General features: G+C 43.9%; 1 protein-coding gene across 3 annotated transcripts in view; it reads left to right on the top strand.

Moving 5' to 3' along the window:
* LOC118363833 (vang-like protein 1) overlaps positions 1 to 11,830 on the top strand; it is a 42,744-nt gene extending 30,914 nt beyond the window's left edge. Inside the window, exons 3-7 of one of the 3 annotated variants that reach the window (XM_052488674.1) lie at positions 3,844 to 4,004; positions 4,111 to 4,149; positions 6,075 to 6,222; positions 8,259 to 8,493; positions 8,732 to 11,830. In XM_052488674.1, coding sequence (XP_052344634.1) covers positions 3,844 to 4,004; positions 4,111 to 4,149; positions 6,075 to 6,222; positions 8,259 to 8,493; positions 8,732 to 8,992 — 844 coding nt within the window. In that variant the 3' untranslated portion in view covers positions 8,993 to 11,830. The remainder of the gene's footprint in view (positions 1 to 3,843; positions 4,005 to 4,110; positions 4,150 to 6,074; positions 6,223 to 8,258; positions 8,494 to 8,731) is intronic. The other 2 variants (XM_052488676.1, XM_052488675.1) reach the window with 2 other exon arrangements.
* Positions 11,831 to 14,873: the final 3,043 nt, after the last annotated feature.

Raw genomic sequence — 14,873 nt, 5'->3', positions numbered from 1 at the left:
ACCCTACCAGTGGTGTCTGTCTGTCTGTCTGTCTGTGTACCATACCAGCGGTGTGTCTCTGTCTGTCTGTGTACCATACCAGCGGTCTGTCTGTGTACCATACCAGTGGTGTCTGTCTGTCTGTGTACCATACCAGCAATATGTTTTTACATCCATGTATTTGACATCGTATTTGTGGGTTTGTGAACCCATCTGCCTCCTCCATATGTTCACATTCACTAACACTCTTCATCCTGCTGTGGTTGTTTTCTCTGTATCAGTCTTATGGGATATCCAGCACCGCTCTGAGATGAATCCCAGGCTGTAATCCCTCTATACGGGACACATAGCTGCTGCTAACCTCTACAATACACCCTGTAGTGGTAAAGCTGATTTATAACATACAGTGGGGCAAAAAAGTATTTAGTCAGCCACCAATTGTGCAAGTTCTCCCACTTAAAAAGATGAGAGAGGCCTGTAATTTTCATCATAGGTACACTTCAACTATGACAGACAAAATGAGGAAAAAAATCCAGAAAATCACATTGTAGGATTTTATATGAATCTATTTGCAAATAATGGTGGAAAATAAGTATTCTGTAGCTCAGTTGGTAGAGCATGACAACAAATTCAAGGTATTGGAGTGGCCATCACAAAGCCCTGACCTTAATCCTTTAGAAAATGTGTGGGCAGAACTGAAAAAGTGTGTGTGAGCACGGAGGCCTACAAACCTGACTCAGTTACACAAGCTCTGTCAGGAGGAATGGGCCAAAATTCACCCAACTTATTGTGGGAAGCTTGTGGAAGGCTACCCGAAACGTTTGACCCAAGGTAAACAATTGAAAGGCAATGCTACCAAATACCAATCGAGTGTATGTAAACTTCTGACCCAAATATATATATATATATGAGGGAGAGTGTATATATCCATAATGTCCTGTCACTTAACCTGACATTTCCCCTGCGTCAGCACTAGGTGTGTAAAGTTGCATACCTCCCCCTCCATGTCACTGCTGTTAGGACGTCCCATGTGATGACTATTTCTTTCTCTGTCTCCTCACTCTCTCTCTCCTACTTACTCTTCCATGTGGAACGGTACACAGCAGTAGACCTTTCTCATGGTGTAGTATCAATAGGGGAATAAGGAGGAGGAGAGGTTAGTAGAGAGGACTGTGTCTGTCTACAGAGGGGGACAGTAGCCTCAGTGTGCTTCCTGGTTTCCCCGGGGGGAAATAGGAAGCACGTGGTACTCACTCCCTCCCGGACTCAGTCTGCAAAAGTTAAGTTAGCACCCTGCTCTTCTTAACAAATGACACGAGACACGGGGAGGAGGAGAGGGGAAGGGAGGAGAAGGGGTGGAGAGAAAGATGTAAAGGGAGAGAGAGCCCTTTGAATTGAATAGCTTTGAGACAGGATGCAGTGTTAAATAAGAGGAGGCGGGTGATAGTGTTTCTAGAGCGAGGGAACTGTAGACTAGTCAGTTGAGCTGTGAGGAATGACCCTGTACTGCTGTAGGCCTGTGAAAAGCTGCTTGCATCTGCTGCTGCTCTCAGTAGGCCGAATGCAGTTACAACGCAGAGGAACTGGGGTCTGACTGTGTCTCAGCAGCGTACTAACAGGGCTTGATTGGATCAGAAGGCTCCAATAAGCTACAGCAGAAAATTATCCCTGGCATTTCTAGATCAAAACCCTAACGGTCAACCTGGACCTGTGTAAAGGCACGTAAACAAAATGGATATTGTGTAGCTGGCGAATCAGCACTGGTACATTGATCACTTGACGACATGTCTGCATTGCCAATGGCTTAGAGATGGGTTCAGGCCATACTCAGTTGTTACGTAATGAATTGCTGAAGCACAAGAATAGAACGCATATAAAAAGTCTCAACTGGTGAAATATTGCTGTCTTTGAGAGGTAAGAAGTGGCATGTTGTGCCGGGACATGGCGTCGATGCTGCAGCAGCAATAGGAAGTCGTCTCTCTCTCTACCGCAGCAGCGCTGTGAGGTTCTGTTCTGTTCTGTGTTTATTTGCAGAGCCTAGGCAGCAGGGATATGGCCCTGTGTTCAGGGGGGCGGGTAATGATAATATAATGGTTCAAAGTAAGTCTCTCTCACACACACACACACACACGCACACACACATTTTTTCAGGACCCTGTCTTTCAAAGATAATTTGTAAAAATCCAAGTAACTTCACAGATCTTCATTTGTAAAGGGTTTAAACACGGTGTCCCATGCTTGTTCGATGAACCATAAACAATTAATGAACATGCACCTGTGGAATGGTCATTAAGACACTAACAGCTTACAGACAATTAAGTTATGAATCACAGTTAGGACACTAAAGAGGCTTTTCTACTGACTGAAAAACACCAAAAGAAAGATGCCCAGGTTCCCTGCTCATCTGCGTGAACGTGCCTCAGGCATGCAGCAAGGAGGCATGAGGACTGCAGATATGGCTAGGGCAATAAATTGCTATGTCCGTACTGTGAGACGCCTAAGACGGCGCTACAGGGAGACAGGACGGACAGCTGATCGTCCTCACAGTGGCAGACCATGTGTAACAACACCTGCACAGGATCTGTACATCCGACCATCACACCTGCGGGACAGGTACAGGATGGCAACAACAACTGCCCGAGTTACACCAGGAACGCACAATCCCTCCATCAGAGTTCAAACTGTCCACCATCGGCTGAGAGAGGCTGGACTGAGGGCTTGTAGGCCTGTTGTAAAGGCAGGTCCTCACCAGACATCACCGGCAGCAACATCACCTATGGGCACAAACCCACTGTCGCTGGACAAGACAGGACTGGCAAAACGTGCTCTTCACTGACTAGGCACGGTTTTGTATCACCAGGGGTGGTGGTTGGATTTGCGTTTATCGTCTAAGGAATGAGCGTTACACCGAGACCTGTACTCTGGAGCGGGATCGATTTGGAGGTGGAGGGTCCGTCATGGTCTGGGGCGTTGTGTCACAGCATCATCAGACTGAGCTTGTTGTCATTGCAGGCAATCTCAACGCTGTGCGTTTACAGGGAAGACATCCTCCTCCCTCATGTGGTACCCTTCCTGCAGGCTCATCCTGACATGACCCTCCAGCATGACAATGCCACCAGCCATACTGCTCGTTCTGTGTGTGATTTCCTGCAAGACAGGAATGTCCGTGTTCTGCCATGGCCGTCGAGGAGCCTGGATCTCAATCCAATTGCGCACATCTGGGACCTGTTGGATCGGAGGGTGAGGGCTAGGGCCATTCCCCACCAGAAATGTCTGGGAACTTGCAGGTGCCTTGGTGGAAGAGTGGGGTAACATCTAACAGCAAATCTGGCGCGGTTCATTAGGAGGAGATGCACTGCAGTACTTAATGCAGCTGCTGGCAACACCAAATACTGACTGTTACTTTTGATTTTGATCCCCCCTTTGTTCAGGGACACATTATTCCATTTCTGTTAGTCACATGTGTGTGGAACTTGTTCAGTTTATGTCTCAGTTGTTGAATCTTGTTATATTTATACACATTTTTACACATGTTACGTTTGCTGAAAATAAACGCAGTTGACAGTGAGAGGACGTTTATTTTTTGCTGAGTTTATATAGATGTGTTTGTGTCACCCCCATCTTCTCCCCTCAGTGTCAGACCTTGCAGCGTCTGGTTTTCCTGTTTTTATCGATTGTGTATATTTTTTTCACGGTTTATTTAACTGAGATATGCATTATTAATTTTATGTTATTGATATTTGTTTTTATAGTTGTGGAATTTATTAGCTGATTATTAGCTTAATTATTAAAAAAACAACTTCTATGTCCAGGTTCCAAGTAAATCTCAAATTCTCCTTATTCTTTGTCTGTGTGTGTGCGCAGTATTCAGCGGGCAGCATTGGCCATCATAGAGAACTACTACAGAGACTTCTCTGTCCACAACCCGGCCCTGCTCACCGCCTCGAAGTCCCGGGCCGCTAAGCACCTGGCCGGCCTCAAGGTGTATAATGTGGATGGTGAGTTCCCCACAACCCCTGCTACCGGTAAGTGCGTGGAGACTCCTTGGGTTTATCTATACATGTTCTCTTATCTGTCCTTTGGGCTTGATGTTTGACTCTCTCCTCTCCTCGGTTTCTCTCTAACACCCAGAGGCCTTTAAAGCCAAACTGAAAGCTTATCTTTTGGACAGTAAGTTCAGTAGTTCTATAGAATAACTCTCTCACTAAAACCCTGCATCTCTGAGCACTGGCTGGACTCACTGACGAACCCGCCTCTCTCTCACTGGAGCTGCACACCAAACCAATCCCCTTGTACACCACTTTAATCGGCATGCCTCATTGGTTTAGAGACACCGCTGTGAAATGATTTAACTCACTTGTGTAGGCCACACCCAAAGCATGTGATGTCACTTTCGACGTTGACCTAGTGGCTACTTATCGCTGCATCTATTTACTAATGTTATACATTTTCACTTTGAGCTGAACATCTGCTTTGACTGTTTCTGATATGGAATAATAATTTTTTGAATTTGTAAAGTCAGCTCTGGGCAAGAGTGAAATCTAGTAGGATATCTGGAGAGAGGGAAACTAAATAAATGTGTTTGTTTGAACATGTTTAGTTTTGAAGTGAAGATGCATCATGACTACTTCATGAGTACTCACAGGAAATCTTCTGTGTTTCCCAAAAGTGTACCCCACCTCCACCCCCCCCACCCCCTTGTTCTCTCGCTCATTTTTTTTTTTCTCTCTCTCTGGCTCTCTTCCTCCCTCTGGCTCTTTCTCTCTTCCTCCCTCTGGCTCTTTCTCTCTTCCTCCCTCTGGCTCTTGCTCTCTTCCTCCCTCTATTCTATCTCTGCCTTCCTCCTCTCCATAATCCCTCCCTCTACCCTCCAGTAGCGCTCAGAGATGAGACAGCCAGCAGTGTTAAATCAATAGCTATACTGCCCACTCTGTCACTCTCCTCTCGTTCTCCTCATTGAGGAGCTGGTCCCTGGGGAGTGTCATCACAGTAACTGCAGCAGGGACAGTAACATGGGGAAGTCTGGGAGAGAGACTGTCCTCCCTCCATTATCCATGACCAAGGTCCATCACCTAACCACTAAGCATGGTAGAGGCTGTTAGAACACACACTTCAGATGAGTTGGCAGGAGACATGGCTTTGCTGAAATGAGTCATGATACTCATAGACAGCCACCCTTAATTCCCAATGTTTAGCTTTTCAGTACTATATGTTATACTGAAATGCACATGTACAGACCCCTAGGGCTCTCTCCTTTATATCAAGTACTATATGTTATACTGAAATGCACATCTACAGACCCCCAGAGCTCTCTCCTTTATATCAAGTACTATATGTTATACTGAAATGCACATGTACAGACCCCCAGGGCTCTCTCCTTTATATCAAGCAAGAGGTGTTCTTTTGATCACCAGGTAATTCTTCTTCATGGTATTAACCCCCCAACAAAAACTCTCTCTTTCGGGTTGGTAAATTGACAGGTTCATGACCTGACTGGCTGTGCAAACATGGCTGCCGTTTCTCAGACTGGAGAAATAGGGCCTGGATATATAATGTAATTCTCCCGTCCCGAACTCCCAGCCTACCCTACATTAATACTGCAGCAGCCCCCTCTCTTAGCCCCTATTAAACATGAGCCGTCGCTCTCTTGCATATTAACACTCTCATAATGACATGCGCCTGACATTCAACTTTTGAAGTTGTCCTGGGAAGTCTATTAAGACGGACACTCAGCACCGCCCAAAGACACAGAGAGGCAGAGTAGCAGAGAACCCGGAATAACTGAATGTTAAACAGTGGATGCGTGGGTGTGGTGGTTGAACTTGGAACATGCTTTTTCAACTATACAGATTTTTGTTGATGACTACAGTGTTCCATCCTTTATGATTTTAGGTTTTTACTACTGTTCAAAGATGCAAAGAAGTGTTTTTTAAATATTTTTTTTGTAGAAGTGTCTATATGTCTTACGCTGAGTATAGGGTATGTTTGTTAGTGTGTGAGATATCTTGACACTCTGACTTTGCAAGATTCTATATCAATGAAAATAATGAACACCTGTATTAAGTTTAACATCCCTCTGTTGTCTGCCTCCCTAGGCCCTGGGAACAACGCAGCGACCGGATTGGCCCACTCCCAGTCTCGGGCTATGATTGCCGCTGCCGCCCGCCGCCGAGACACCAATCACAACGAGCTGTACTACGAGGAGGCGGAGCACGAGAGACACGTCCGTAAACGCAAGGCCCGGTGAGAGACAGGTTTGGGGGCTTTTTTCGGCTGTTTGACAAATGAATGGAAGGACATATGGGGATTGTTTTTGTACTTATTGTGTAGGAAAGGAGCCATTTGGATACGGATACTAAAGTACGTCTCCTCTCTTTGGTTTGATATTAGATTACATTTACATTTGAATCACTAAACAGACTCTCTTATCCAGAGCAACTTGTAATTCGTGCATTCATCTTAAGATAGCTGGTGGAGAGACAGTTGTAGTAAGAAGGTTTACCCTAAATAAAGTACCAGTAAAAAGGTTGGACACACCTACTCATTCAATGGGTTTTTCCTTTATTTGTACTATTTTCTACATTGTATAATAGTAGTGAAGACATCTAAACTATGAAATAACACACATGGAATAAACAAAAACAAATAAATAAACAAATAAACATTTATTCTAGGTTCTTCAAAGTAGCAACCTATGCCTTGATGACAGCTTTGCACACTCTTGGCATTCTCTCAACCATCTTCAGCGGGAATGCTTTTCGAACAGTCTTGAAGGAGTTCCCACATATGCTGAGCACTTGTTGATTTTCCTTCACTCTGCGGTCCAACTCATCCCAAACCATCTCAATTAGGTTGAGGTCAGGTGATTGTGGAGTCCAGGTCATCTGATGCAGCACTCTATCACTCTCCTTCTTGATCAAATAGTCCTTACACAGCCTGGAGGTGTGTTGGGTCATTGTCCTGTTGAAAACAAATTATAGTCCCACTAAGCGCAAACCAGATGGGATTGCATATCGCTGCAGAATGCTGTGGTAGCCATGCTGGTTAAGTGTGCCTTGAATTCTAAATAAATCACAGACAGTGTCACCAGCAAAGCACCATCACAACACCACCTCCATGCTTTATGGTCGGAACCACACATGCGGAGTTCACCTACACTGCGTTTCACAAAGACACAGCGGTTTGAACCAAAAATCTCAAATTTGGACTCATCAGACCAAAGGACAGATTTCCACCGGTCTAATATCTATTGCTCGTGTTTCTTGACCCAAGCAAGTCTCATCTTCTTATTGGTGTCCTTTAGTAGTGGTTTCTTTGCAGCAATTTGACCACGAAGGCCTGTTCACGCAGTCTCCTCTGAACAGTGGATGTTGAGAAGCATCTGTTACTTGAACTCTGTGAAGCATTTATTTGGGCTACAATTTCTGAGGCTTGTAACTTTATAATGAACTTATCTTCTGCAGCAGAGGTAACTCTGGGTCTTCCTTTCCTGTGGCGGTCCTCATGAGAGCCAGTTTTATTGTAGCGCTTGATGGTTTTTGCGACTGCATGTGATGAAACTTTCAAAGTTCTTGACATTTTCCAGATTGACTGACCTTCATGTCTGCAAGTAATGATGGACTGCCGTTTCTCTTTGCTTATTGGAGTCGTTCTTGTCATAATATGGACTCGGCCTTTTACCAAATAGGGCTTTCTTCTATATACCACCCCTACCATGTCACAACACAACTGATTGGATCTAACACATTAAGAAGGAAAGAAATTCCACAAATGAACTTCCAACAAGAAACACCTGTTAATTGAAATGCATTCCAGGTACCTCATGAAGCTGGTTGAGAGAATGCCAAGAGTGTGCAAAGCTGTCAATAAGGCGACGGGTTGCTACTTTGAAGAATCTAAAATATATTTTGATTTGTTTAACACTTTTTTTGGTTACTACATGATTCCATGTGTTATTTCATAGTTTTGATGTCTTTACTATTATTCTACAATGTTGAAAATAGTCTAAATAAATAAAAACCCTTGAATGAGTAGGTGTGTCCAAACTTTAGACTGGTACTGTAGTTATCAGCTAATTCGGTGCTGGTAGGAAAAGACATGTGCAGGTATTTTTTTAATTTCTATATTATTTTTTATTTATTACTCCTATGCCATGTAAAGCCTTTTTAGATGTTTCCAAAGCCACGGTAGTAGAAGTAAACACTCCATCATATGTGCTGAACAACCACATTGTGCTGAACAACCACATTGTGATGAACAACCACATTGTGCCCTCCTAGACTGGTGGTGGCGGTAGAGGAGGCCTTCACACACATCAAGCGCATGCAGGAGGAGGAGCAGAAGAAAGCCCCCGGGGACGTGATGGACCCCCGCGAGGCCGCCCAGGCCATCTTCCCCTCCATGGCCCGCTCCCTGCAGAAGTACCTTCGCACCACCAGGCAGCAGCACTGCCACAGCATGGAAAGCATCCAGCAGCACCTGGCCTTCTGCATCACCAACAACATGACTCCCAAGGTGACCAAGTGTTCTCATCAGTGGAGGCTGGTAGGAGGAGAAATCGGAGGACGAGCGGATTGTAGTGGCTGGAATGGAATAGTTTGGTATTCCATTCCAGCCATTACAATGAGCCCATCCACCAACTTAAGGTGACATCACCCACTGGTTTTGACCAACTCCTTTGAGTGGCACCTTACTTGTATAGTAGTAACAAATAATGATGTTATCAGGAAAGTGCTAACTCCTCTCCTCATAGGCCTTCCTGGAGAGTTACCTGAACCCCGGGCCCACCCTGCAGTACGGCCGCGAACGCTGGCTGGCCCGGCAGTGGACTCTGGTCAGCGAGGCGTCGGTCACCAGCGGCCTCAAGGAGGGCGCCATCTTCCTCCTCAAGTGCATAGACTTCAGCCTGGTGGTGACTACCAAAAGGATCCCCTACATCCAGCTTTCAGAGGAGTTCATCGACCCCAAGTCGCACAAGTTCGTCCTGCGGCTACAGTCAGAGACCTCTGTGTAGAACTGGATAACTGTTTTTACCACCACACACCTTTTTTTTTGTTTTCAAAATGGTTTTATTTTAGGTTTGCGGTTTTATTTGAGGATTTTTTTTTTATATATTATATATGAATATATATTACACACACGTTGGAAAATATTGTCCTTTTTATCTATGGTTTACCTGGTTTGAGTTAATATAAAAAAAGATATATACACCGGTGATGAATTTGACTTGTCTTGCATGCACACACACACAGAAGATTGAACTGAACTCTGTGGAGATGGATCTATAGATGAACAATGTGTGCAGCACACAACTGCAGATGTGTCAATGTCTATGAACACCGTTGTTCCACCTCTGAAAGACTGATGCAGAGCTCAAGACGAGGAATTGTTTTGATTCCATGGCTCAAGACGGGGACATCTCACCGAGGAGTCAAATGACACTACTGTTGCTATGGACATTGCTTCATTCCCTCTCAGCTAAACCACTACAGATGGTGAACTGACACTATTTAACTTCTGGACAAAATGTATCTTTTAACACAAACCGTCTCAGGCCTGTCTGCTGTTCTGAAACTATAGCTACTTAATTTACTTTTCTTTTGCGTTACATGCACATGTTCTCTACATCTGTATATTGATTATGTATAAACACATTGTGATATAATGTTGTTTAAGTCTGTGTACTGGGTCAATCTCCATCCCATTTCCTTATATCCCGATCTGTGGATGTACAGAGTAAGACATGAATATCAGTAGCCTTCGTTGTTAATCAAAACCCTTGTTTTAGCTGTTTATAGGTGATTTGTTAAATATATATTCAAATTCAATGCCAATTTATATGATTAACCCCAAGGCTGAAGACCTTAAATCTCCAAGGGATCTTGCTAAAATATTTTTAGGCCTCCAAGTGTGTACTGTAGTACGGCTTATGCGTACAGCAGCACGTTCCCAGGTGCAATGTCGCAATACAACAGCATGTTATACTGCAGTACATCTCGTCCACAAGCCAGCTCTCTCCCTCTCTGTAAGGAAAGGTTATCCTGTACTATGTTATGTTATAAGTACTGCTGTCAACATGGGGGCTCAGAATGGTCCATCCATATCCCAAATGAACAGATACCAATATACACTCATGGCTGGTTTGTAAAGCAGAGCTCTTCAAATGTTTAAAACCCATAGTCACCCATATTAGGAATCCGCTAGGATCCTGATTGCTGATGAAACTCAATAATTCCAGCTTCTGTAATGGATTTTGGAGATGTGCTGCTGTCTCGTTCCACTTTTCAATTTTAAATGGGACGTTCACACCTCCCAGCTTAGTCATATTTTGATAATGAGTCCATTTAGGACTTTATATTTTCTGAAACTTGACAGCTACTTTTTTTTATAAAGAAACACATTCATGCCCCGCATATCTCTTCTCAGGGTTCAGGCTTTCACATCTATCACACTTACTTTGCATGATAGAGCACTCCGTGAGAGAAAATGCACAGATACAACTAATGTATGACACTGATTTGGACCACAGCCTCAATCTGCCTGTGTACCTTGTACACGGTACGCAGAACTCTATTGTGCAGCTATTACCATTTAAGGTCTAAGCGGTTAATTAAGCTAATCGCCTCTTGAGATGGTGAGTACGGTACTAGGGGGTGAAGAGGAGCCTCCCTTGTAACTCACCCGTCTGGTTAGTCTTCTATTACAATGTCATCAAGCGAGATATCATGTTGAGCTGTGAATCTGGGGACCTGATAGCTTTGAGGATGAACATAAAAATCCCTAATGACATCAGAATCCTATATTCTCCCCGAATGAATATGGGTAGCAGATTGAGATCCATCCAGGATGAGTTGTTTCAGAGGTGATCAGGATCCTATCTACGTAAAACCTCATAAATCCCCATGTAGAATGGACTTCTGGCTTGTTGAGGTCCTCCACGGTATTACAGCTCTGCGTGTCATTCCTATTTTTAAAAAACTGCCCGTCAGCGCCACCTGGCAGACAAACCAGAAGATGTCAGACTTTGGTCTGGCAAGAGGTTACTGTTGATGGGTGCCGACACATTTTCACACATTCACAAACAAACGCATGATACCCGTGTCCAGTTATAGACAACCCATTTTGAACGATTAGCATGTGGCTCATAAAAGCCACTTGGAAATGCAACTCTCTTTGTTTTCTCGTCATGAAAACAAACATATTTTTATACTTATAGCACGGAGTCTTTTGTACCCATAATTGATGGACTTTGTATGAACCCCAACTCCTGTGACTGTGCCTCTTGTCATTACACTGTATGTATTTATGTAGCTAAGCGTGTGCATATGCCCTTATCACATGCTCAGCCTTCCCTGTATTGACTGCAGGTTGACGTTTATTGGGATTAGTCTTGCCTTGGAGGCAGAACTGAGCGATTTCCACTAGATGTGCCAGCGGAAAAGTCCAAATTTGCAGTATGGCAAAAATTCATGAAAACAAAAATGTGCTTTTTGCTCTTAATTAAAGGTTAGTGTTCGCGGTGTGGTTACGAGCAGGACTTTGTGGCTGTGCCAGGTTGTGACCACTCTGTAGAGCTGCCTCCAGTACACGAGTCTTCCCAATAAATGCTAACCTGCGTATTGACCTCTGTCATGTTTTGCTGGCCTGGTCACAGATCTGTTTGTGCTGTTACTGCCAGGTTCTGCTAACCTGGCAGTAACTGATCTGCGACCAGGCTAAAGGTTAGCCAGGTTGCACCCATACTGTAGAACTCTGCTTGTTACTGACCTGACATCGCATTGTAACCAATGTGTCAATTTCACTATACAACAGGCATTTGTGTAAAATAAACATTTGTATGAACATTCGGTAACTGGCTCTAAGAAAGACATTTTCAAGCATTCCATTGAAATTATATTTTTTGAGGACCATACAACTGTATCCTAAGCATATCTGTGGTCCTGTGGTGGTTATAAGTAACACATTGAGTGCCATTGGTACTAAGAAATCACTTGCATTGACTGTCACCCAGGCATAGAAAGTGAAATGACCATGACTTGTTGCCTCTTCTGTGAAGGCTCAATGAGGAGCTGTCAGTGTGTGTAATTGTCTAGACTCGAGTTCCACTACTTTATAAATGAATACAGTGCAGCCAGACTAACCACAAGTACCACAGCGTGTTGTTATGACCTATTAACATGTCAAAACCCAATTTTAAACATTCTGCTCTGTCATCGCCTATTAACAGTTTGATCCTGCTATATGAGCCAAATGTCAGCTTTTTGGCTTATTTTGGGGCTGGCTGGTTGTTGTCATGGTGCCCATAGTAATTGGCTTGCTGTCAGGCTCTCAGTGGGGCGCCACACAGCCTTGTGGGTAAATGAATGTGTGCAGCGGCGACGCACGCAAACCTCATCCCCCGAAAACTAGCTGCGGGCCCACCTGTCACTACTCATCTATCACCGGTTTAATCCTCGTTTCTCCTTCGCTCTCCAGAAGAGCCACAGAAATACATTGTTAGAGTGTGGAGAGGAAATGAGAAGCATTTGCATCTAAATGGAATGTTTTTTTTTCTCATACTTTCCCTCGTTTGGTTTTGTAATGACTTGGTGATGTGTGCTGGCCTGGCTGTGTGCAGACCGACTGAAGCAGAGGGGAGAGATCAGTGGTGTTTTGTTCTCACAGCCTGCTCTGAGTCGGGCCTTTTGGGCTTTGGGCTCTGCTGAACGAGATCAGTTCTGGGTATGGCAGATCTATAGTACTACCCTGTGCTCACAGAGTCTGACAAAGCTCTCCTGACCAAGGAGCTTGACTCTGAAACACATCAGGAATACGTACCGAAAGGTCCAATGCATCTGTTATTATCACAATATCAAATCATTTCTGGGTAACAATTAAGTACCTTACTTTGATTGTTTTCAATTTAAATGGTCTGAAAGAAACAAAAATAGCTTCTTAGCAAAGGGCAATTTCTCAAGCAAGAATTTAGCTGGGACTGTCTGGGAGTAGTCTGAGAGGGGAGGGGAAAACGGAAAATGAGCTGTTATTGGCAGAGGTTGGAAACTCTTTCTTATTGGTCTCTTAAATAAGAATTTAGCTTTTTCACAACCAAATCTGTTTTTTTTTAATGTAAATTCCATGTTATCGAAGGGTCCAGACACTCTTTTGCGATTTCACTTGTTTTTGAGAAACGTACACCAAGCAGCGATTCACTTCCTCATTGCGCTATGGGGCTCTGAAAAAACATGAACAAATATTTGGGTGTTTTTGGAGCATTTGTTGCAGGGTTTTTTAGAGGCCCCACACTGCACAACGAAGATGAGGAAGTGAATCGTTGCTTGGGGTAAGTTTCTGAAAAAAACTAGTGAAATCACCCAAAACAATCTGAAACATTACAATGACATGAATTGAGATTTGGTTGTTAAAAGGCCAACCTCTTCTTTAACTATATAATTTACCGCATCCCACCAAAACAGGCTGAAATTTCAATTTGTCTTTTCAAGTAGCGCTTACACTAAAATAGCATCATTTTCACAATTTCATGGTATTATTCCAACCTCAACGTGTGGAAATATATAATAAAGACAGGAAATCACATTTTTTAATGCACTGGGCTTTTAAATGTGCACTAATAGTGGCAGGTGCATATACAGTGCCTTTGGAAAGTATTCAGACCCCTTGACTTTTTCCACATCTTGTTACATTACAGCCTTATTCTAAAATTGATTAAATTGTGAGAAAGCAAGAACAGGTTAAGACATTTTTGCTAATTTCTTAAAAATAAAAAAAACTTGTCAGATTTACATAAGTATTCAAACCTTTTACTCAGTACTTGGCTTAAGCACCTTTGGCAGCAATTACAGCCTCAAGTCTTTTTGGGTATGACGCTACAAGCTTGGCACGCCTGTATTTGTGGAGTTTTTCCCATTCTCTGCAGATCCTCTCAAGCTCTGTCAGGTTGGATGGGGAGCGTTGCTGCACAGCTATTTTCAGGTCTCTCTAGAGATGTTTGATCGGGTTCAAGTCTGGGCTCTGACTAGGCCACTCAAGGACATTCAGAGACTTGTCCCGAAGCCACTCCTGCGTTGCCTTGGCTGTGTGCTTAGGGTCACTGTCCTGTTGGAAGGTGAACCTTTTCCCCAAATCTGAGGTCCTGAGCGCTCTGGAGCAGGTTTTCATCAAGGATCTCTGCACTTTGCTCCGTTCATCTTTGCCTCGATCCTGACTAGTCTCCCTGTCCCTGCCGCTGAAAAACATCCCCACAGCATGATGCTACGTTCCTCCAGACGTGACGCTTGGCGTTCTCCCATCTCCACAGAGGAACTCTAGAGCTCTGTCAAAGTGACCATCAGGTTCTTGGTTACCTCCCTGACCAAGGCCCTTCTCCCATGTTTGCTCAGTTTGGCTGAGTGGCCAGCTCTAGGAAGATTCTTGGCGGTTCCAAACATCTTCCATTTAAAAATGATGGAGGCCACTGTGTTCTTGGGGACCTTCAATGCTGCATAAATGTGTTGGTACCCTTTCCCAGAACTGTGCCTTGACACAATCCTGTCTCAGAGCTCTGCGGACAATTTCTTCGACCTCATGGCTTGGTTTTTGCTCTGACATGCACTGTCAACAGGGGTGTGCTTTTCCAAATCATGTCCAATCAATTGAATTTGCCCCAGGTGGACTCCAATCAAGTTGTAGAAACATCTCAAGGATGATCAATAGAAATAGGATGCACCTGAGCTCAATTTCGAATCTCATAGCAAATGGGCTGAATACTAATGTAAATAAGCTATTTCTTATGCAGGTGCTTCTACACCTGCAGGTGCTTTCTGTTTGGGGTTTTAGGCTGAGTTTCTGTACCGCACTTTGTGACATCAGCTGATTTAAGAAGGGCTTTATAAATACATTTGAATGAAATTTGCTAA

This window comes from Oncorhynchus keta, chromosome 30 (assembly GCF_023373465.1).
Source record: "Oncorhynchus keta strain PuntledgeMale-10-30-2019 chromosome 30, Oket_V2, whole genome shotgun sequence".
NCBI lineage: Eukaryota > Metazoa > Chordata > Actinopteri > Salmoniformes > Salmonidae > Oncorhynchus > Oncorhynchus keta.
Note: the sequence above shows the minus strand (reverse complement) of the source record. Positions and strands in the feature narration are given on the sequence as shown.